The following is a 25,047-nucleotide window of genomic DNA, read 5'->3' as shown; positions in this document are numbered from 1 at the left end:
GACATTAATAAAACCTACAGCAAGGAATCCCAGCATGATTTGTTATTTGTGATGCTGCTTAGGCTGATTTGTGGCCAGGTATTGTTTAATTTTTTTTTAAAATGAAGATGCAAACTGGGCTTTATTTTTCAGTTTAAGTCATTTTTATCTCAAAGACTCAGCTTCTCCTATTTTTCTTTTCTATTCTGTTGGAATGAAGAAAGAAAAATTTGGTCAAATCTGCTGGTAAAACTAACGCATAGCCCACTGAATATAGTCATCAAGGGATTCATGCAGCTCTCATGTATTTTTTTCACTTTGGCTTAGTTTCTGCAAAATCATGTGCCTACATGATTTACACCCATGAACTGTCATATTGTATGTCTTCACTAGGAAAAAAAGGTTTATTCTATCTCAAGTTACCAAATACTGAATCAGATTTAAGAAAATCAAAGAGCTTGTAGTGTCAGAAAAAGTTAGGAGTTAGTTACTGGTGGCAGGAGCAGCTGAAGTTAGTATTACGACATAAAGATTTTTCTTTACTCATAGCTCCTGTCATTACATTTGTACATTTTACAATTCTGATTTCAGAACACTACTTTTTCTCTGGGTTACCTCACTTCTATACATGCAAGCACAGAAGTTAATGGTGTGCTTACACACTCTGAGGCACTTCTGGGAACAACCCTTCTGTGGTATGAAGTAGCAACTTTAGTGGAAATATAATGAACAAGAGGACTAAAATGAAAGCATTTAGGCATATTTAGATTTTCGACTTTCATGTCTTTTAAGTGATATCTGTAATTCTGATGAAAATTCTTCTTGAGTTGTGAAACAGTGGGGTCTACTCAGAAAACAATCTAGAATTCCTTGGATGCAAAATGTATTTTTTCACTTAGTGCAGAATGTGATTTATATAACATCTCAGCTGACATGATCTGACACGTTTTTATGAATTCCTTTGCAAGGCAAAAGTGCCTCTAGTTGCAATTTATAGTAATGAGACTGTCTGCTGTAGAGTGACTGATTACAATGAAGGTATAAGAAGCAGGCATGTTTGCCTTTCCAACTCATTACCCTTTCCTTGTTTCTCAAGTACTAAGCCCATGTTCTGGAGCAGTGGTGTCTGTGGGTCTCCAAAAGGATTCTGTTTGTCCAAACACATTTTTGTGTACTTCACCAAATATAGTCAGATGGTACTTTGGACTGGAGTTCAGCTAATTGGGTTGACTACTATATCTGACAGATAAATTTGAAAAATATAACAAAGCTCCATCTGTAAACAAATTATGTGAACAAATATTTACATGAGAACTTTTCAATGATCTTTAGAATAGTGAATGGCAAATTTTTTCTTAGGGTCAAAAGCAGTATTACGATAGTGCCCGGTTTTCTTCATTATGTACTTATGGATTATATGAAGGGACAAGTGGACCAGGTCCTAAGTGGATAGTTGTTTGCTTGTGGTTTTGATGGATAAGGAGCAAAAAAAAGCCTGATGTGTGTGAATGGGCATATATTCACAGTTTCATGTTAAAATACTCTTGAGAAAATTATCCAAATTTAAATTCTGATAGAAGAAGATAATCTATTTCCTCCTAGTAAGTACTCAAAGAAAGTTCCCATAGCCATTTGCTGAAATAATTTTTTTCTTAGAGCCCCATTCAGCAAACACAGCTGGGAGTTTTGCTCTTCTGAGAAATGAGTGTAGCAAGCTGTACTTGCAAGCACGGAGACATTGTGAAGATCTGGCCCCTGGGGAGCTTAGTGCAAAATTCTTTTTGAGCATCCCAGAATGGAGAAAATCCTGACTATGCAGAGCCTCTGACAGAAGCTGCAATAGTGGAAGATAGGGGGAGGAGTTGCCAAGGCAGTGAAGAACTTCAAAGAACACTGGAACTAGGGGCGAAAGTTCAGCCTAATTCTTCTGTTATCTGAACTCACTCACCCACCTCTCTTGCAGCGCATCTGCATAACATGTCTGGGGTCTGGTTGTTGCAATAAGTTCACTTTTCTGGAATAGCACTAGAGGTGTATTGTTTAAAAAATGGTTTTCAGTGAAAATGTTTTGAGTAAATTTCCATGTGGGAGGCCTAGACTAAGCGAAGCCACCCAGCCTCCTCCCAGGAGGGACACACACCTTCCCACCTCGCCTTCCCCCAGCTGTGTGCTCCTGCCACTTAACTTGTGATGGTCTTGTTAGACACCTCAGTGACCCAACTTAGCTCCCTGCCATGGCAGAAAGAAAAGCTGCTGGGTTAGTGACTTGAATCAGTTAGCAAAAGGAACAGTTTAAGGATTAAGCTTATAACCACGAAGCTCAGAGCAGGAGGTGGGAAAGGAGTAGAAGCTTTCTTCCTTTTCAGCATCTCTGAGCATTAAATGTATTGAGGAATAAACTCAGTAAATCACAAAAGCACAATGCAAGTGCTTTCATTCTGGGTGAAATCTGGGACTTGCTGGTAAATTTATTGATCAGACCAGGATTTCATTTCAGGTTTTATCTTTGATTTATGTGCATTGATATTCATGAGCAGACCTTTGAAATATGGTTGTGCAGTATATGATAAATACTTTGAATCCAACTTAAGAGAATGTGTTGAAAACAACTCTAAGAATCTATTTACCTAAATAAATGTAAAACTTAATTATGATGCAATAAAATATTTTCCCACCATGATTTGTGCTGCTGCCAGCCCATGACACTTAGTATGGAACATTAGTAAATAAGTCTATGAGTTACTCCCAGAAATAAATTGTCCTAGCCATCTTGATTAATTTACTGATTGCTGAACATAAATATTCAGATCATATCTGAATTTAAATTACAGAAACTCAAATGCTGACGGTGAAGATAGAGACTTGGGGTAGCAATGCAGTTGGTTGCTGTTTAGCTCAGAGAAGAAGTGCCAGAAGCCCTGTTTGCAGCTGATGGATAGACTGTGTGTTGGAAGATGGCTTTGGTGTTCAACTCCTGCTTTTCACCTGTCTGTGGTACATCAGCTACACCCTACACCTTCAGGATGCTATAGCCCTTAGGGGAAGGAGCTGTACCCTTCTTTCACCTCTGAGGGTAGGCTGTGCAGGTTACTGGGGCATGGGGAAGCTTCCAATGCCAATGCTGAATGCCTTGTTGGTGGAGGTCTTTCATTGCCATGACCATGAGCCAGATGACCTTTATGAGCACTGAATTTACATGGGAGGAAATTTTTTTTTGTTCTGAAGGTGCATCTGTTGATCATTTTGTTCTGTGCTATATTGATGTTGTAGAGGTGCTGCACATGTAGCAAGTACACAATTTCAAAACTCAGAGGGGTAGACCATGTACTTTTAGAGGAAAAATACAATCTACAGCTTCTTTGGCAGACTGAAATACACAATGCCTCTCAGAAATGTAAGCTATTCCAGGTACTTCAGGACTATTCTATCAAAGTTTATGTAGATATTTTTATTTTAAAGATATTGAAAATGAGATAAGATTAAGGCTCATTATTGAACGTTTGCTTAACTTCTGACACATGACTTTGTTTCTTCACTTTGTACTCTAAATTAGATCACTAAGATCAGATTGTGCATTCTAAACAAACACCTTTCTGTTTATAGGTGATTATAAAACAAACACAGAGGGTAAAGGCCGTAATTTTGAAACAGATAAAATTTGTATGTCCCTTTGAAATCTTTATGTAAATTAGTTTCTCACACCCCAGCCGAGATGATGTAAATGGACCCCACAGAGCTGGTATGGTGTTGATGGTGTACTCAGGGGAGCTGGAGCACTGTAAAGACATTTGCAGGTCAGAAATGAAGTTAATTGACAGGGAAGTGTGTGAAGACAGGAAAAATTTGCACAGTGCTTGTCAGTGGGTAGAGCTGTCAGTTCTTCACTTGACTACTAGTATTTGTCGAACAAACACGACAGGACTGCGTTTCAGGGAATGGAAAAAAAAAAGCAAGAAGAGTCATCTTAGGACAACAACTTTGGAAAGAGTGGTGTTTCGTGGTTTTGTTCCATGGTACCCACATGTATGCACCTCCTGTACAAAGTCCCCAGTCTGGCCCGTCGCTGTGCCTGTGAGCCTGCTGTCTGCAGCAGAGCTTTGCACAACAGAACCTGCTCTGGCTTTTCCTCAGGTATTCTTCAAGCCCATGCTTGAGTGTACAAGCCTGATTTTGCATTAGTGATGACAACTCCATCTTTTTGATGTATCATATCATACGTGACTTTCTCTGTCTTCTTCCTTTTTTTCCATGTGTGTTATGATTCCTGCCTGCTCCTTGTTGGATTAGTACCAAATCTGCTTACAACGCAAATAGTGCCTGTTTCATTCAAGGCTTCAAAATGTATGTCCCTATTTATAGATGTGTAAAGACCGGGCAAGAGGCTGATTTTTTTTTTATATAGAAGCAGTGCACTGACAAATCTGAAGTTGTTTCTTGGCCTTAGATACCAAAAAAACAAGATACAAAGGAATAAAATTTATGTCTGGCCAATTTGTGGTCACACCTTCTACTTTAACCGGTGTTCAGTGATTGATCTTTTCATTGTCATTAATTGTTTTCAATCTCTAAACAGATTTTAATTGTAGGAGTCTTTTAATATTTTCTTTCTTATTTCTAAAATTCTCATGAAATAGTAACCATTCAATCCTGGTCAATATGGTGAATAATGTCATCCAAGAAAATCCAGCACACCAAAATTGAACATACTGTGGCTAGAAAGAGCCTGTTTTCTGGTTAAGAAACAGAATATGTTACCCTGCTTTAGAGCCCCACAAAGCAAAATTTTAGAAAGAATGTTTGTGTATTTCCAGATTTTGCTTCATCTTATATTAATATCTGTATTAAAATGTAAATATGTAAATATAAAAAAATCAAATAGCTGCATGAAATCATTGTTTCCTAGAAAATGCTTAGCAAATATTTTTGCTTTCTTTTTCTATTGTTCCATAATGTTTTTCTGCACAAAATATAAAAATACACAGTCAAAAAGACATGTCAAAAGAGTAAGCTGTTCTTAGAAGTCTCTGTTAAAAAATAAATACTATTCAATATAATGTTGATGATTTTTCTACATAGTTAATAGCAAAACAGAAAAAACAATATGCTTTATCATTTTGGACAGACTTTATTATTTTATTCTACAATATATTCGGCAACTGTTTGCACACTTCGTTTTTTAGTCTCAAACAAGTGTCTGGCATCATTATCAGGCTAATGGCAGAAATTAGATCTTTAAGCATCATTTCAGTTCATTCCACAAATGAGGATTGGATTTTGTCTTGTGTTTTAATTACTAATTATGAGCAGCCTCCTTAAATTTCTCTTACATATTAATCCTTTACGGTAATTATGTTTCATACTTGTGCTTCCCAGAATATACAGGATATATTTAGGAAGGGGATTTGTTTGACAGTGGAAATGCTTCTATAAAGAAGTATCTCGTCATGTCTTTGAAATAATAAATAGTGCTTTCCATAATATAAAATGCTGGCATGGCATTAACAGGAGATTGTGTTGCTCACTATGTTCATATTCTTAATACCAGTCATCAGTGAAGGAATGGCAACAATTATGTATAATTGTGCAATTTATATTAAGTGTCTTTCCAAGAACATTTAAGGAAGCATGGAAGGAATGAACAGCAAGCCAAAATGAATAGGAGTCAGAGCATGTCACTGGAAGTGCAACCCCAGTGGCCACAGCAGATGCATTCTGTGAGCTCTGCAGGGAGCAGAGGACTGCTCTTTTTTCACAGTGAGCTGTTGGATTTAGGGGAAAAGCCTCTGCAGTATAGGTGATGGGAAGATTGGAGACAGATTGGAACACTTCCAGAGAATGAGCTGATGCATTCAGATAAAAAAAAAATCTATTACAGTGATTGTGCACACCTATTTTATAATGAATGATAATATGACATTTTTTTTGTTTCTAGTGTGGAGTATAAGTAATTTGGTACTTTGGTACCAGTGTTTGAAATAGTACAGCTGGAAAAGATTATTTGTTTTCCCTTTTCAGATCATCATGGAGATTTTTTTTTTCTTATTGTTGAATATATTCATGTGATTATTTTGAAAACTGCATTCTTAAACAACAGCTCCTCATTGTGTATGCAGTTCCTCACTCTTAGCAGATCATATACTTCTGCAGAAGTCATTGTTTCATAATAATTTCTTTTTCTAGTAAAAAAAAAAAATTATGGAAGATTTGATATATAAAGTGATTGGCATGTTCACAACATCACTATGTCTCATTTCTACTGACCTCTCCTCATCCTCACTTAGCTAGATACAGATTTCTTTCATTACCTGCATACTGGGACTACTTAAATAAAAACAATTAATTATGAGATAACTTATCTCTGAAGGAGCCTCCCATGTAATGAAGTTTACTCTGTTCCTTTGCTGTTAGAAATTCTTTTCATGCTTTCAGTTCTGATAGATTAATTTAAGCCAAAAATTAAAAATCTGCCTCTGTATGATACTCAGCTTCACATATCCCTTTATTAACACTTTACAGGAAATGCTTGATATCTCTCAAAGTTCAGCCCTGCATTCTATTTCCTTGGCTTGCAAGTATTTTTGCATTGTTGTGGCTCAGCTTCCTGCCTACTTTAGTTTTTATCTTTCTCCATATGATGAGAGGATGGATGCTCAGAGAACTGAGCATTGTGGCAACAGTCTCCCCAATACCCTCAAGGTGGGGAAATGAGGTATCCACAGTCACTTTTCCACTAATGGATCTTCAGAAGACCCTGAAGTGGTCAGGAGAGCAGAGCTGAAGGAAATTCAGGAGATCCAGTTTGGACTCAGACTGCAAGTTTCCCATTTAAAGCAGATCCCGGGCTGAGAGACCATCTGTCCTACAGAGGCACTGAATGCCCTGAGGGGAAATAGCTACTTTGGTTGAATTTTGAGATAAGTAAGGGAAGCCATGAATTTGATTTAGAACAGCAATGGAAAAGTAGCAGCTTAAATGCATAGAACTGTTTTTAAAATAATGGCTTTGTTTTGCCAGTCTACTGTTTGTTAAGATTGATAAACATTACTTGAAAGATTCTTGAGTACTTTCAGTTGTTTCCAGGTTTCCAGACAAGTCTTTCTGTATTACACCATCTCCCTGCAAACCTACAAGCAAACAAACAAAACAGAACATGTAAATTGCTGCACTGTATTTCCAAAATGCACCAGAGCTGCTCATAAGTTTTCCTTTTTTTTTTCCCTGAATAAGCAACTCTGGTAATTTAAAGAAACTCTGAATGATTTATAGAGGCACTCTTAGACCCTGTGGTCACCCTTTTCCCTCAGGATTAAAAGGAATTGCTCATTTATAACTGCAAGCAGCAATATGCCTGGCTACCTGCAAGTCTGTTAACACCTGTTGTATGCAGTTAATAACAAAGTCCTTGAAAATATGCTTTTTATGATAATATTTGCATACATTTTATAGATTAGGCATCTCAGTTTTGGCATTGCTAATTCAGTAAGACTGAGACTGTTCTTTGAAAACAAAGCATGCTTCTAGCATCTCAGAAAATATGTAGGAAAACTGTTGTCAGTACCTGAACTGATATATCACTGCACAAGTACTGAGAAGTCCAGACACTTACCTTGAGCTTTATCAACATAATCTCAAATACAGGGTTTTACAAAGGAATAATTTTGCCTATGTTCTGGAGTAAGAACAAAGCAGCTTTTCCATATGAGCATAGCTTCAGATTGGAAGGGACCTCAGGGGATCTCTTGTCCAACCTCCAGCCCAAAGCAGCATCAGCAAAAAGATCAGGTCAGGTTACTTTGGGCTGTATGCATTCTGGTCTTGAAACTGCTCAAGAATGGAGAGTGCACAGCTCTCAGAGCAATGTCCGGCTGTCTTGATGTCCAGTCAGAAACTCTATTGCTTCAATCTAGCTCTGCTGTCCCTTTCTCTCTAGACACACTGCTGTAAGGAGTCTGGTTCTGTATTCTTGATAACATTGTCAAATCCATTGGAAGGCAGATATTCTCTGTTTGAGACAAAAATGGAGAGATTACTCAAGCCTTTTAAAAACAACAGATAATGTTGATAGGCATTAGCACTTAGGAAATTATATCAAAGTTTTCTTCCCAGAAAATTCTGTAATGAGTTCTTCCTTAACAAAAATAAATAATCAGATACTGTTAGATTATGATCTTGTAGATGTTTACAGGATTATATTTGTTGTTTTGTGTTTTCCTAATATGTTAGGAAAGAGAGTACTGGTAACGTAGAGAAATGTGCCACATACTGAATCTAAGAGAGGGAAATCATGTCCAAATCACAAGAAGCCTTGGAACAAGTGACAGCAGAGAGGACAAGACTGCAGCATTTCACATATTGCTTCTGAATATTCTTGAGAGCCTTCCCTGGTATGACAGTGACTGAGACCCAATCGAGCATATAGTGTTTACATCCCTCCAGCCTCTTCCCTGGGGGATGGGGCAGGAAGAGGAGAGGAAAGGAAGCAAGGGATGATTGATGGCTTTTGAAAAGCTTTTCCCTGCAAGGGGAAGGTGTGGTCAGTATACACATCTCCAGCTAACAAAGCCCTCCTGTAGGTAGAGCAGATGTAAGCTTTGTCACCCCTTTGGGGTGACTGCAACACCGTCCAGAAAATATTTTTCTTGTTTTTCAGTTGAGAATAGAGATCTGAACAGGAGAAGTAGCCTGTCACTGTTCCAGTTTGTACTGCTTTAAGACAGTTCTTCAGCAATGAGTCTGATTGTGATATCTGTGACCAAGGGGCTGAAATAAGTAAGACTGGAGCACAGATCGACTGCTCTGTGTGGTACATCTCAGGAAGGCATGAGCACACAGGTACATTTATGTCAAATTAAGCCACAGGTGCATGAACGTATTAAGCTAATATAATCCCATACTGCTGCCGAAACAAGCACTCATATCCACCCTCTTGCCTATTTTCTATTTTTGCTCACTGTTACCCCCTCCATTACACTGGCACAAGCAGCAGCACAGGCACACACTGAACACAACAAAGGAAATTATATGGAGGAAAATTTACCTAATCAGAGGAAAAAAAAAAAAAAAAAAAAAGAAGAAAGGGTTCACCCAGAATCAGTTGCTGAACTGTTGCTTTTTCAGCATTGATGCCAACTGATATGTTGTGAAGCAGGCATGAGGCCTTAACCAGACCAGGGAATCTGAATTTATTCTAGCATTAAGCCTCTGTGCTAGCTTTATGCCAGCAGTGGGAATACAAATGTTGCATGATCCAGCATGAAGTTAGGGTAGTGCAGACAGACGGTACCTGACCTGACATAAAGTCTGCTGGTACAAACTTATTCCATCAAATATTTTCCAGTGCGAGTGATCACCATGTGGCTGCAGTGCTTTTCATCCAGTACTAGTAGACCGTAAACTTGTGTTATCAAATCAAGGCCAAACGGAATGAGATCCATTTTAGGACTTGAAAGAAGGAAAAAAGGGAAAGTTACGCAGAATGTAGTTCTGCCAAGTGTTGATGCTTTCCTATCGTTTACTGTATTCAGATGGGCTCTGATCTGTAGTAGCAATATATTAGGATACCAAAATACTTATTTTTAGGTTAGTCTGTAATTGAAGATTATACGTTTTTGTAAATATTAGCATTGTCAGATATTATTTGGCTTTTCAGTAATGAACTACCTGGCAATTTTCTGTTCCTTCCCAGCAGTTTCCCATGGCCGTGTTGGGGTGTATGGGATCGGGGCCACCGTATTGTCAGAAAGAGGAAGAGAAACCAAAAGGTGCCTGATGATGCATGTCCGTGACAGAAGTTCTTCTACAGTGTCACTGATCAGTCAGTGGTCTGACAGAGCAGTAGCTCTGAACTTTCTTAGAAATTAGATTGTCAACATCAGTGGGTAATGTAAATACAGCAATGTAAACAGTGCAGACTACCAGGAGTGAAGTTGGGAACTCCTTGACTCCGTATGTCCCAGTCTTACAGCCTCAGAACTGTAACGTTTACTAGGCCTAAATTTCGTGAAGAAACTTAAGAATTTCCCCTCGCTTCCCAAAAGCTGCCTTGAGGCACTGGAGAGGGCTGTGACCGGATGTTCCTCCCCCTTCCCCATCCCTAGTCAAGAAAAACTTAGAAGAGAGTTTAAGGGCGCAGTGTTTATCGCCTCGGAGCGGTCAGCCCCGCAGTCGGGGGGTGCCCGGAGCGCGGCCGTCCCCGCCGCAGCCGGGATGTCCCGCTCCGGCCGCTCGGGGGTCGGGACCCCGCCGGGCGCGCCCCGCGGCGGAATGCGCGGCACGCGGGCCCGCCGCCCCCCCTCGCCCCTCTCAGGCGCAACCATTGCGCGGCGCGGGGGGGGTCCGCGCCCGCCGCCCCGCTCCGCGCCTCCCCTGGCGCCGCGCCCCGCTCCGCGCCCCCCTCCTCGCGCAGGACGGGGCGGGGCGCGAGCTCCGCGCCCGCTGCGCGCTTCCCGCCGCGGCTCGGCGCTCCGCCGCCCGCTCCCTCCCCCTGCTGGGCGGTGGTTGAGGCCGGCGGGAGGTGGGGCCGGGCCGGGCTGGGCTGGGCTGGGGCAGCCGGCGGCGGTCAGCGGGGGCCCGTGGATGGCAGCCTGGGCGGCCGCCGCGGGGTAGGGTAGGCGCGGAGCGGGGCCGGGCAGGGCGGAGGCCGAGCGGAGGGTTCGAGGAGCCGCAGCCGGCGGAGAAGGCACGGAGGCGGAGAGCGCCCTGCAGCCCCGCCGCGCCGCAGCCCGGCGGCCGCCAAAGTTGCTCCCCATCCCGAGGGGGAGCGGGGGATCAGGCGGGGCGATGATCTTCCCTAGCAGCAACAGCAGCGCGGCGGGCGGCGGTCGAACCCCCTATCGGAAGCAGGTAAGGGTGGGGGTGTGTGGGTTTGTGGCTCCCCCGCGTTCCCCCCGCAGCCCCGGGTGCTGGGGGAGGAGTGGGGAGAGGGTGGCGACCGGCTTGCAGCCTGCTCGCTTCTGGAGAGCTGGGATTTGAAAAAAAGAAACTCTATTTATTTATTAATTTAATTATTTTATTTTATTTTATTTTATTTATTTATTTATTTTAAAGCTCCTCTTAGGAGCCGCGCCGTGACCTTGGCGAGTGCCGGGGCGGCCGCCGCCGGGTCACCTTCGTGGGGCGTGCGGGGCGGTGCGGGGCGGCCGCCGGGGGCCGGGCGGTGCCGACCCCGCCGGGCTCGGCAACAGGTTAGAAAGGACCCAATGTCGCAACAGCGAAACTTGGGGCTGGGTGTTTTTCACTCGGTGTGAAATGAGTGAGGGAATCCGGGCGCAGTTTTTCTTTCAAACAACCCTCCAGAAAACCTCTGCCGCCTTTGGGGTGCGCCCCAGCTTCCCCCGAGGGGGACACAGGGGGGTATCCTGTGACATTTTATGGGCAGAGAGATCTCCGTGATAAGCTCGGAGCACTCGCATCTATGGAGCTGTGCTGAAAGAGTTATTTCTTTGTTTGTTTGTTTAGTCGCTGGAAATAAAATATTTGAAATAGTTGCATTACAACCTTGCTGGACCGTTTGTCTTCGGCTGCACTTTTTTTGCACACAAGACGCAATGTTGGTTTTAATCTTACATTATTTACTGCTTAGTGTATTATTTTTCATTGACTTTTCGATTAAATTAAAAAAGGAAACGAAAAAACCTCACTTTTTAAGTTACTGGGAAAGCGTGCTCTGTGTGTGTGTGCCAGAGGGTAAATGGAGTAGAGGTCACTGACAAGCTACCGGCTTGACAAAGCATGCCAAAAATACTATGGCAGGCTTCTTTCCAGGTGAGAAAAAAATCCTTCCGTGTCTGCTGCACTTAGTAGCTGAAACAAGTAATTTGATGGGTTCAGTCAGCAATACCGGGGAAGTTTGTCCTATTTTGCTTGGGGTCAGAATGCATTAAGGGTAGAAATAGGAAATCAGGTATCACTGATGCACACAGTGAAAGGTTTCATATAAGTAATGAGGACATAGGCTTGGAAATTTTGAACTCTTGATGCATTGTTGGGATGACACATGATCCATGTGGCTAACCTGCATGACAGTGAAAGTTAGACTCTCATATTTTCTTGAAGCTTAAGTAAAAAATGCTGTTTCCTTTCTCCTCCCTGTTATTTTATAGAAATATCTTTTTGATAAGAATCACTGGTGTGTTATCTCAGCAGTGCTCTGCAGATGCTGCCCAGCAGTGCATGGAGTTATCTTCGCATCTTGTACTCAGAGTGTTCAAGTCCATACATAACAAAACATGCTTATTGTGCGCGCTGGTTTTGGTTTGTTGTTAATAAATGTCCTGGATACGCCCATGCTGATCATCTTGTCTGGTGCTCCTGCATACTTTATAAATTAAGGCAGTGCATCAGATACTATTTCGTGCTCTCCCTGAGAGGACCATTAATCAAGGAAGGCCCCATGTGTGGCTGTGCAGTGCGGGGCAGGGTGTTGGCAGGAGCCGAGGGCAATGGGGCCAGGCCTCGTGCTGGCAGGGCTATGTTTTATGTGCGGATGTGAGTTTGCCTGCTGGTCTGGAGCAGGCTGATAAGATGCTCTTCTTTTCACAGTGCACTCCTTAGATTCAAAGAGCTAAAAGGGCTGGCTGAATGAGAAAAACAAACAGACCCTTTTCCCCCAATAGGCAGAGAAAGAAATGAATGCAGGGGTATTATGTGGGCTTAAGACCCTGGGTACCAAAGGTTTCTTTTGTTAGTGTGTAGCTATTCTCTGCTCAAACACTTCCTACATAAGGAGCCAGGGTTTGTGCTTTTCTCCAGTTAAGTCCATGGAAAACTCCTATTAACTTCATTCATGTAGACTAATGTCGATTAGCAATTGGCTTTCTGATCTCCCTTTCAGTCAGACTTCACCTGCAGGGGTGAGCTGATCTCAAACCATGCTGAAGAGTGCTGCAAGCCTAATTTTTCAACCCTTGATAGTTAAGAAAAGTTGAGCTTAAGTCTCTGTATGCTCTGTGTAACCCATATTCAGACAATTGCATTGTAGTTGAGCTTCAGCTGAGACACTAGGTACTGTTAGTGTAGGAAAAGTTGTCAGCCAGTGTCTCTAAAAGGAGTAACTGGATTTCCTGTGCTAACAGTGTGTAGTATGTGAAGCTGAAACAATTTTAAGTAACTTGTAAGAGAAATTAAAATTTTTTAAGTAGCTTGTATGTCTCTTGGTATTTTAATACATATCAGAATAATAAAAGAACACTTCATGTTTAGTGCTATCCTGTTTATTTTTTAAGAGTTTATAGCAGATTCAGCTGAAAAAAATGAGTGATTAAATGATAAAAGGGAAGGTGATGCTACCTGATTTATTTTTCAGGCATTGTAGTATAATGTGTATTTCTACCTTAATTTAAAACATTGACAAAATGCCATATAGATAGAGTAGGTTCAAATCTTTACCCATACTCTCTTTTTGTTTTCCCGAATAACTATGTTTGTTTTATAAACAAGTCTGTGCTTATAATATTATGTTTGTTACCTGTTATATCTACACTGTGCAACTCAGGCACGTAGGAGTGAGTTAACACTGTCAGTTTCAGGTCAGATTTGATTGGCCTGATCATCTCTCTTCTAGAGTACTTGTAAGAATACTAAAATGTGGTCTCTGCTCAAAAGGGTTTCCTGCATTATGGGCAGACAGGCATATTAAAAATACTGTTACCAGGCTTAAAATTGAGATGTTGCTTAAATGAGTGACAGCTCATCTGAGAATTAATTTGAAATGCAGATGTAGGTCTTGTTAAAGAATGAAAACCACTCAATATCTGCAGTAATAACCTATCACAACACTTACAGCCATACATCCTGTCTGAAAAAGCTAGATGTAAGCTAATATTTTGCTATCGAGGTTACTTGAGCTATTGCAAAGAATGCAGGTGTGTGCATCCGTAATGAAAACAAAACAAAATGACATACAATAAACTGTTTAATACAGGCTTTTTAAGCTTTTGGTTTGTTGAGAACAAGATGATTTTCTGTCCCTCCTCCCACTTTTGTCATTCTCATGTAAATCGGGAGGCGCTCCTCTGAAGTAAATATTTCTACACTCTGTAAAATTATCGTAAATGGAAAATTAGGCTTTCTCCTGCCATCTGCTCTTTGAATCTACAGAGCTACTCGAGCTATTTGATTAGGGATTTTAAATTGCTTTGTGCAGGGAGGTTCCTCTGCTCTCAGGTTTCTCGAAGAGGAAGCCAGAAGCAGCTCTGGAGGCCTGCGAAGGAGGCGAGTGCAGGGTCCTACCAGCACAGCCTGGGTGCTCAGCCCAGTGTCTCTGCCTTTTAACAGCTTTGCCCGGTAACAGTGGTTCTTGTCACATTTTGATGAGTGTAATGTTTATCTCGCCAGCATAAGGAGATTTACATAGTTTGCTGCTTTCGAGAAGATTAACTGGGTGTAGCTGCATGTGAGGAATTTAACACTGATTTGATGTTTGGCCTCGGGGGGGGAGGGGGGACAAAGTTTCTGATCAATCTTTTCATGTAGCTCTGTTAATGTCAAGTGTTGTGTCGCAGGTTGGGCTTTCTAAAAGTTGAAGGTTAAGGTGGCTTTCCAAGGACAGTTACATGGAGAAAGCTTTGGCCAATCTCGGGCTAAAAATGCAGATTAACCTTTCGCTCTACCTATAGGTTTAACCTATCAAGAAGCTACACCTGTAATCCTTTACGATTTCCCAGTTGGTGCTGTGTGTGGTGTCTGTGTGTGAGAAGGAACCTCATTAAACTTGCAAGACCTTGGCATGGTCATAACTCAAAACATGCAGCTCCATGGAGTAGTCTGTGCCCAGAGGGATTTGACAGGACACCTCCTGTGTGTATGGATGGTGCTGCGGCCGGGGAGGCTGAGGTGCCTACGATTGAGCAGATATCTGTGGTTACAGAAATAAATGGGATTAGTTTCTCTTTCTTTCTCTCAGTACTACAAGAATTGTAATTTTGTATCACTCGCTTCAGGTGACAGACTCTATTTCCCTTTACATTGTATACAATGTTGAAGAGTGTACCTTGGTTTCACAAAACTGAACTCCTGCATTAAGCACCAGCTACTTTAGTTTTTTAAGTGCATCTATGAGATTGTGAAGTTCTACTTCATTCTCAAGGGAGCAAAACTATTCAGTCAGTGGGTTTCTATACTTGTACCAAAATGTGAATGAAAGAAGTAAAAAGGAAATAACCATATCTTGTTCAGGCATGATGTTGTAGATTTTGAAAAGTGATATAATTCTCTTATCTGTATTTGGAAATTTGAAGTTTTTGTTTAGTATTTCTAATGGAGTGAACAATATATTTTTTGTCTCTTTGGAAATGTTATTGTTCAAAGTATGTCTTTGCCATTTAGTTTCACATGGAAGGGAAGATAGAAGTCTGTGTCTTGAACATCTGGTGTTTTGTTTTGAGTTCATTTTTTCCCCCTGAAACTTCTAACTGTTAAAAAAATTGCTTGAGTTAACACATTTCAGTAGAGTTAGATCCTTTAAACTGTAACTGCTGGCAGGGAGGAGAGGGGAAGGAAGGAAGGGAGTGGAAAATCCTTTCCTGAGAGCTTGAGATGGCTCCTAAAACATCCGCACAGTGCTGCAACCAAGTAAATAAAAATAATGATCATTTGACTTTATAACTGTTTTGGTCTGCATTTTTTTCCCCCTTTTAAATTTGTGGTTGAAATTGACCTTTGCTTGTTGCACGAGATGGTGTCTAACAAAAGAAGTCAGTGGAGACTAGGAACCTTTGGTGGATTTCCCATGTGGATCTGTTTCCAACTTCTTATGAATGCTTTTCTCCTTTTCTACAGCCAGTTCTTTTAAAATGTCTTACCTGGGTGACAGTGTGAAGGCTTACAAATCTGTAATCCTAATGAAGAGGTGCATGGAGATGTTTTGATCTTGGAAAAAGTGTTGATCAGAAGTATTCTAGAAAGCCAACAAAAGCACATTTCAAACTTCTCGAGTCTTGTTGAAGTAATTGTGAGTTATTTTGCATACGTTTCAGAATTGCAGTGTACTGTGGTAATTATAACAGCCCTGCAGAAGCCACTGTATTTGCAGCTTCCTGATGCAACAGGAAAGGGAAGGGATGAGTTAGAAATAGAGGAGAAACGAGGAGGGGAACCATGGATTAGATAAGCACAAGCCTCCTAACCCAGCAACTTAGGAAACACACACACAACAAAAAAATCATGTGCTGTAAGGGCTGGTTACTGTGATTAGCACAGCTTTAGCTGTTTCCCTCAAGAGACTGCAGTTAAGGCAGTGTAGCTGCAGCTGTGTATTGACTCACAAAGTAGTTTTAAACTGCAGTTGAAGTAATTGAATGCTGGTGAGAGATTGTTTTAAATAAATTCAAGATTACCTAGGTTTCTGGCAGTTTGAGTTAGTTTATTTCTAGAAATTTAAATTTAATAATTTATTACTATTTATGTCAATTGTTTTTTACCAGTAAAACTCTATACCAATTTTAAGACTTAACCTATGCACTAAGATGTGTGGGCTTAAAATTATCTAGCAATTATTTTAAGTCTTACAAGCTCTTCAAAACAAAAAGGTAGCTGCAACATTTCAAAAATGTTTTTTTTTTAATTTATGGTGTAGTGTAAGGATATATCAGCTCTAGGGTCTGTTGAAAAATAATAGCTGACAGCTACAGAAATGTATAAATATATAATAATGTGATTTATAATAATACCTTTTTGTTCTTATATCCTCATAAAAGCCATGTTGTACACTTAACTGTGATTGTTTAGGAAATCACTGGTGTGTGTCTTGTTTAAAGTATTCTGCTCTAGAGAAATGATGTGTCAGAGTGGGTATTTAGAATACATATTTGACAGAATTGTAGAATTTTGTGAGGTTGCATTGGAAACAAACATTGGAAAGCCTCATTTGGGCTTCATTTTCCTTTGCTGAAGAACAGCAGAAACACCAGGGCAAGGTGAGAATCAAACTTTGTCTAGCCTGATGCTTATTTGCTTGTGAAATGAAATGCTTCTTTACTGAAACTAAATATATCTAACTTTATTTCACCATTGATTCTGTTTCTTTGCAGAGTCTCTTATTGGCAATGGCCAATTGTGGCCAACGCCATCTTATTGTGTGAGGTTTTTTTGCTTAGATGAGAAGGGGGTTTATTTCTTTCCTTTCCTTCTATTGTTTTCTGTCCTTTAATGTCAGAATCTCCTCTACTATATAATGCTTTGTTCAATGAAGTGGAAGCACGAGTCGTTTGGTTAACTACAGATCATATATTCTGTCATTTGGGTACTACAGCATAACAATGTTAGAATTCAGTCCTTTAGGATATTCGAGGTATGTGTGTGGCACTTCCATTTTTACTGTGCTTGAGGAGTGAAATCTAAGGATTCAGGTGTGAGTTTGGATGACTGTTACAAAGGAGCTTTTCTTAGGATTGTTTGTCACTGCAGGGCATTTTTCATGCCTGTGGTCTTAGCAGCTCCCAGGAAGGCTGCTGCAACTTGGTGAAGGATTATCCAGTTATCTTGGAAGACCTGAAGCAGTGTTCGTAGATTCTTGGCTACTCTGACGTGATTCACAATCCTGCTTTAAGGTTTACTTTACCGAAACAGAAACTTGTATCAAGTTGTACTTGTGCCACTGCAACAATCCAGAATCACTCCAAACACCAGTCAGGCAAGGGTAAAATCAAATGGAGATCCTTGTTAACAAGTCCATAGATAAAAATACAGAATTCTTAAAACAGAGAAATGAAAAGAAACCCCAAACAAAATAGTGGTACAGGACCTGGAAGTTTTCTTTACTTTATATGCAGGTATGTGGCACACAACCTTCAGTCTTTTCAGGGAGACTGGTTATTGTCCAACCCTATCACCTCAAGTTGTGGTTGGGGAAGAGACTCTGATTTAAGGCTCTGTATTTCTCTGTATTTTATTTGTACTTAACCCACTTGAAGGGTAAGTGGTAGATATTGCTTTTTGTTTTTGAAGTCAGTGATGCCTCTTTCAGCAGACCATAGGTTGTTTTTTCCTGCCTTGGAAGCAGTGATGTCACTTGGGCATCCCCAGGTGCAATGCTGCCTGCCCAGGCTTTGGAGTGCTCTTCAGCTGAGCACTAAAGAGATGGTTGGTGTGTTGCAAAGGAAATCCCATGGGAATGAAATGATGAAGGAATTTCAGGTCTTACAGTGTTTTTCTTTCTCCTCTGCCTATGTGTACAATTTGCTAATAAGGCTTTTAACAGTTGTGCAGCAGATACTTTGGTGGGCTACTATGGGTCTGGGGGAGACCCTGTCACTCCAGGTGCTGCAGGTGACTGGCAGGTGTGTGTCACCTGTGTGCCCACCTTTGAGCACAGCCACGGTGACCCATTTGGAATTGTTTGTATTGCCACATGCATGTGCGTTGTTTTGGCTTAGCTTCACTAATCGCTTAGCCAAGGTTTTAAATAACCTATTACAACATGAAACTCTTTGAAGTATGTAGTGTAGAAGTAACATACAGTACAGGTCTGTGTTAACTCGGCCCCCTGTGGCTGTACTGAGGGAGGGGAGGGACACAGCAGGTGTGCCCTGCCCTGGCCAGGGTGGTACCTCCTGTGAGCCCGGGAAAGCAGCAGCCACACTGAGTAAACCTGGACTTTGGCAGAGCCGGCACACAGTTCCATGGATTTCTGTCTGGTATGAAAGCAACCACCAGCAGACAAGATCCTTTTGAAGTGGTCTGTCTTTCAGATGAGTTCAAGAAGAGTTCTAAAATAGTGGGTCTGAATGTTAAGACTCTTGCTTATGCCAGTGGATATTTACATAGCTGGTGGTGCCACTGCATGGGGTGAGATTGCTGACATCAAAAAGTGCTTATTGAGACAGAGAACCAGAAGACTTCTGAATTTCCCCAGTGAGAAACCCGAGCTGAGTTGTTGGTATATGATGGGGTTAAACTCGCATTCAGAAGAATCAAATGGTATTTAAATTGCTTTAATATTATTCCACCCAATCTATTTGGCTTCCATGATCCTCTGTATGATAGTATTTGTGCTTATTTAAACGTACTTCTGTGTAATTTGGAAAAACATTTGAGATAGGTATTAAATATGATTGCTATGACCTTTGAAACAGAGACATTTTTTGGCTTTTATTTATCATTCCAGCAGATACATCTTTGAATGCTACTTGTGAGAAACACTTACCAAAACTGGGGTTTAAGAAAAGTGTTTCACTTCAACAAAAATAAAAATGATGAGATTTCTTTACTGTTGTAGGGTAACAATGCCTCCAATGCACATGTATACATGTAAATATTCCAGAATCAGGGACATTTTTTGAGGTGAGAGAAATAGTTATATCCTACACTACTGAGGAGCTATAGAATACATTTGAAATCTTCAGTAATTTTAATGGTGAAGAATACTAAGATGTAATTCAGTATCTAGAATTTCAGCTAGTTAAAGGTGCTTGTGATACCTAGGGCACACTGTGGCACCAGTAGAAGAATGCAGGGGCTTTTTAGTTTTTTTGAAGTGCTCTAAAAACTGCCTCTATTCCCAGTTACAATATTCTTCAATGCTGTGGAGGCTAATGCAAGATGGAAATGGTTAAGGAAGTCATTGTTTCAGCATTAAGTCAATATTTTAATTGCTGTAGTGACAAAATCATGTTAACTTTGGAAGCAGACTTTGTCAGATTGCCATCAAACAAACTGTTCTTAGATTTCTCAGGTGTGGAGTGTCGTGGTCTCAGAAGTCGCTAAAGGCTGTAGACTGGCACAGTCATTATAAAGAGCACTCTGGCTTTTCACGTAACTGTTCTTTATGTATTCTGGTAAGTTGGGAATTCCCTGCTCTGAAGCTCGTGACAATTTGGTGCTTTCTGGTTTAATGTTTCTGCTGCAACTTTATTATTGTTTCAATATTATTAATGTATGGTTTTGTGTTTCAGTATATTAGATGATGTAAAGAAACTTCTAGCCTGTGTGTCTTATCCTTCTATCAAAAGACATTATTTTGGTGTGACACTTCTCTGTTGACCCTCTTTCAAAATGACTAAATCCATTTCTACCTTCTTCATTCCCTGAAATAAGCGCTGTGTTGTGTCATTGTCCTGGGTAATAGTAAAAGTCCCAGGTCAGCCACACCCATAAAAGTTATTCATAAGGATTAAGATGGTGACCTGAAGTCCAAAATGATCCTGTCACTAATATTTTGAATAATCTTGACTAAATCATTAAGGTTTGACTCTTCAAAAGGTACTTGCTAATATTAGTTTCCTACATCTCAGATTTTGAACAGAAATATACTTACACTTGCAAGTGGTTCAAATACTACAGCAATTACGACTAAATATCTTGAAAAAAATTATTTATATGCACATGCACACATACCTACATAGATGTCTATGTTTGTCTATCCCCTGAAGCTCAGGATAGAGCAGATTATTTGGACTGATAGAACTGTGTTCAAGTTCTGCCTGTCACGTACTAAGTAGTTTCTTATGGTCTATGAGAACATTAATTTGAATGCTATTATTGCTATTTCCAGATACAGCAATGGCAAGGTTCATTTTGGCAAGAAACTGGACTCTCGAAACTATATAAAACTCTAGTTTTTGAAGAGTAAAGGTTGGTTTACTGTTAGCAATAGGTAAGTTTATTTCTAAGCAGATGTTTCTTGGGCAGAAAGGCAGTCAACCATGAAAATATTACTGAGAACAGGAATAACTCCCTGAAGTTTAGTGGCTTAGATTTTACAGAAGTTTAATCTAGTTATCTTGAGTGGTTTTATGGCCTTATCTTTCCTATGAAATGCACTTCCTTAGGGTTTAGAGGTCTTTTCCCCCCCTTTTTTTTAAACTGGGAAGTCCTTGTTCCAGTATTCTGTTGTTCCATTTGAATTTTGAAATCCAATTCAATTGCATAGATTCAAAATTCAAATATTTGGAGGTTTTTTGGTTTTGTTTTCAGGTTTTTTTGGTCTCTCTTTTTTTTTTTTTCTTTTTAAAGGAAATGCAATACATGGTCATTAAATTTATGGTGACTTGTGAACAAATGCTGGTGTACAAGATTGTTAGTGTTAAACATCCAACTGCTGTGCAGTTGGATAAGCTGCAAAGATAGAATTACTGCTAAGAAAAGTGCAGCTGAACATACTTATTGAAAATGTGATTCTTTGAAATTGTCCACAGTGTAAGACAAACCTGAAAGCAGTTGCTGAGCACTGGGGTTGTGCAGTAAGCAGAGGCAAGTGATTAATTTATCTTAAAAAGTTAGCCATTGGCTAGGCAGATTCCACTTCCCCTGCAGTGTTTTAAAGTTAATTATCAATTCCAGATGTACTTACTAGAAGTATTTTCCTTCATCTGTTACTTTCTGGTGCGTTCAGAGGTATGAATCCTCAGTTGAATTCTTGTACCAAGGGTAAGAACATGACTGTTATAGTTGTGGATGAGTCGGGCTCTGTGCCCAAATGAACCGGTTTATTCCTGACTAGTGTTTGTCATCTCTCCATACATAGCACCAGATATGGTTCAAGCCACGTGTCCCTTCACCAGCCAGAGGTGGTGTGGGCTGTCTCCCAGAGGTGCTGCAGCTGTTGTGCCAGCTGTGCTGATGCATGGCCTGCTGGCTGCTGGGGCTTCTGAACACTTTGGTGGTCACTGGGAGTGCTCCTTGGATCATCTGTGCTTGTAGCTGTAGCCACTCACATGTCTGAGTCAGACTCTTACCTGCACTGCCATGACCAGTTCTGCCTGGCAGTTGAATTTCTCATATATTATTAATGTTGTATTAGTAGTATGTCTGGAAGCTTTCCTAGGTGTTATCTAATTCTTGTGTTTTCTCATTTCAGAATTGACAATGATTCATTGTGCAGTCAGACATTCCCCCAGCAGCTATTTGGATGCACCAAGGAATGGCATCCTGCATTTGCTTAGCATACAGCTGCTAAATCTTTGTAATTCATCTTCAGAACTAAGTTTCTGGGTCTAAAAGGGATTGTTCACTATCATACACTGTGAAGTCATGAACATTTTAATTTTAGAATACATCATATTGTGTGGCTTGAATTTGTGACGTCTGAATGATATTCTTAACCACTTAAAACTGCTTTTCTCTCAGATTTCAAAATCTGAGTTAAAACGTAGCTGCAAAAGTTAGAACAGTGGTTTGCAAAAGAAAAAAAAAGTTTTGTCTCTTGGCTCAAAGCAAGAGTGAAATTTTAAATAAGAATGCAATATGCAATAAAAATTGATGAGGGCTGTGGAACTGACTTAGAACAACCCTTCTGTTTGTGTGATTCAATAAAAATTGCAGCTTTATAGAAGAACAGGAAATGATAAAGTAATAACGTGGGGGTTTTTTGAATTTGATGCACAAGGATTTTGAACAAGATTGTCATTTGTAAAAAGTCAGCAGTCAGAAATATTGGATCTAAGAAGTGATAAGCATCTACCAAAACATCATCCTTTAAAGGATGAGAAAAGACTGACTTGGGTTTGTTTCAGATCAGGCTGTAAGGAAAATCTGACCCTAAGGCCAGAGAAGCATTGCTGCAAGTGTTATGTACACAGGATTTCACTTACTTTTAGCAGACAGGTTTCTGCATGTTGATTGTTGCCTTACTTGTAAGACTCAGCCAGAGGTACCACATGTGTTTGCTGCAGTTGTCTTGCTTTGTGTATGAAAAACTAACATTGAGTTAGTTCCAGATTGTTTGACACCTTAATGCTGTTTTGTTACCACTTTCATGAGTCAGCACCATTGGTAAATTAAGCAGTCTGAACTTCCTTTTTTTTTCTTAAATTCTCCTTGTTCTTTTGATGAGCAAGTGAGAGACACCTGGAGGAAGAGTAAGAAGCCATAGGGGCAAGGATGCTGTTTTTTGGAGTAATGCCAGCCTACGCTATTCCTTGAGCTGCCATCTTGGTCTGTGGCTCCACGATTGCCCCTGCTGCACTTGGATCTTTTCAGCCAAACTGGGGGAAAGGTTGACTTGAAAGCTGAGCTGCCAGCAGGACCAGCAAAACCATCTTTGTTCTTTATTTGGTACTGCACCAAAGCCATTTTATCAGACCAGCAGATCTAACCACCTGTCTTACAGCTTTTTGACATCCCTATACTGCTCTTTTCACTATCTGCACATCCTAGACATCTCAGAAAGTGCAGTTTCTACTTGACAACTTTATCAGGAGTTGAATTTCCATGTTAACACACCCAGTCAGCGATGTTTGAAAGATTTCAGCTTTCCATGCTGTTCTAAGTTGACCTGATGCTATGTTCAGGCCATCAAAGATCAGTGCCGACAAATCATTCCTAACATGCATCAACTGGGGAGCTCCACCAGAACTTACCTGCTCTTGGAAATATTGCTCTTGTTTTCATGGATGAATCTTCAGTTTTAATTGAAGGCCAATTAAATTGAAGGCAATTAAATTGGAATTTAATTTGAGAATTTCATCCTACTGAAGGAATACCATTTCCCTTATTTGTAAGGAGAAGCAGACTGCGATCTATAAAAGTAGGCTCATGTGCTGGATTTTGCTGTGCTGATTTTAGCAAACTCCTTGCTGTGTTTCATCAAGTCCCCAGATTTGTTGTGTTCACAGTATTGTAGTGAATTGCCTTAATGTATGAAAGAACTCCTTCTCATCTGTGTGCCCTTGATCACTTGCATTTAGGAAAATATTTACGTTTTTCATAACTTGGCATAAAGAGGATTAGATTTACTAATTGGTTAGATTCCTTTCCTACTGCTACTAATAATTTAAATGTGTCATGCTCCTATTTGCTAGGGCTTAAAATTCTAAAAGAGTTCACTCACAGATTGTCTTAAATGAATGTTCAGCAACTTTGTGCTTTAAACAGGCCTGAAATCAGCTTCTCTAAGCCATGGATGCAGACATGCTGCCCAAACTGGCTTTCATTAAATAACAGAATGGTTTTGTTAGAAATAGCCTGGTTCTGTTGAGACTGATGCTGAGCAAATGCTAACAAGCCCTGCTTGATCCAAGTTGAGTGGGATTAAATAGTATTTGTACTACACTAAGCATTGTGTTCTGGAGTATCCTAGTCCCAGTTCCCTGAAATGATGCTGGAAAAGTGACCACTCCATTAAGCATTCTGGTAATGAAGCAAGTGATTTTTGTATTACTGTAACATCTCAAATTCTCCTTAAAGAAATGAAACAATACTCCTTTTTCACTCTTGTGCGTAAAAATTGAGAGAGAGAAAAATGTGTCGGAGGGTGTGGCCACTGAGTACTGGGAGACAAAAAAGAGGTACTGATGGGAAATGTGAGCAGAAAATGCTTCCCTCTAATTTCTAGGCAGCTAAACCAATCCTAACCAAGCTGGTTAGGATTTTGGAGGTATCTAAAGACAAAAATTATTACTTTCTTACTTTACAAGCTACATTTTCTGCTGCTAGTGTTTCCTGATCAACTGGAAACTTCTTGAGTTGTCTGTAGCATCTTAGCAGCATTTTCTGTAGTAGTAGCTGCTGCAGGAAAGGTGGTGTTAGGTATCTGTCTGAACCATTCACTGACTGGATGAGCTGTTCTTGTTTCCATCTTTCCCAAGAGTTAAACATAGCTGCTTTTGCCATGCTAAACTGATTGTAATTTGTCCTGTAGTGCCTGTTCATGGGTGTAAATCTCTATGTGCTACATAGGAGAAAGTTGTACAGATTCTTCTGGGCATAACAGGCCACTCCTTTTTTCCTGAAGAGCACAGGTTATCCTGTGTGTGACTCTATGATGTAATACATTACTGGAGAAAATGGACTTTTAATGTCATCCAAGCTGGATATGCTGTAGCGAACATTTGGCCAAAAAGGTTGGATGTGGTCGGCTTTAGTATGGCTCTCTAATGGTGCAGGGTCATCTCTGAGAAAAGTCAAAAGTAACATGATGTCCATTGGTCCCAGAATTCTGGATATGGTTGTCCTCGGTGCTGCCTGCACACAGTTTTTTCTCAACTCTTACTTTAGATCTCTTTAGCTTGGTATAAGGCAAACTTACAGCACTGCAGTGTTCATTGCCTTCCATGGGAACACAGATTAGACCTTGTCTGTCCTGGAGGTGTCATTGTGTGTAACTGTGCTGATACAGTTGAATTAGTGAGAATC

At 40.4% G+C, this 25,047-nt stretch overlaps 1 protein-coding gene across 5 annotated transcripts in view; it reads left to right on the top strand.

The window, feature by feature from the left end:
• RBMS1 (RNA binding motif single stranded interacting protein 1) overlaps positions 1 to 25,047 on the top strand; it is a 141,862-nt gene that overhangs the window by 41,409 nt on the left and 75,406 nt on the right. Inside the window, exon 1 of one of the 5 annotated variants that reach the window (XM_058839652.1) lies at positions 10,486 to 10,821. The exons of the other annotated variants lie outside the window; for them this stretch is intronic. Coding sequence (XP_058695635.1) covers positions 10,759 to 10,821 — 63 coding nt within the window. The 5' untranslated portion in view covers positions 10,486 to 10,758. Of the gene's footprint in view, positions 1 to 10,485; positions 10,822 to 25,047 lie in introns of those variants that run through there. 5 annotated transcript variants of the gene reach the window in all.

This window comes from Poecile atricapillus, chromosome 5, assembly GCF_030490865.1.
Source record: "Poecile atricapillus isolate bPoeAtr1 chromosome 5, bPoeAtr1.hap1, whole genome shotgun sequence".
NCBI classification, from domain to species: Eukaryota; Metazoa; Chordata; class Aves; order Passeriformes; family Paridae; genus Poecile; species Poecile atricapillus.
The sequence above is the reverse complement of the archived record's forward strand: the minus strand, read 5'-3'. Positions and strand labels throughout refer to the sequence as shown.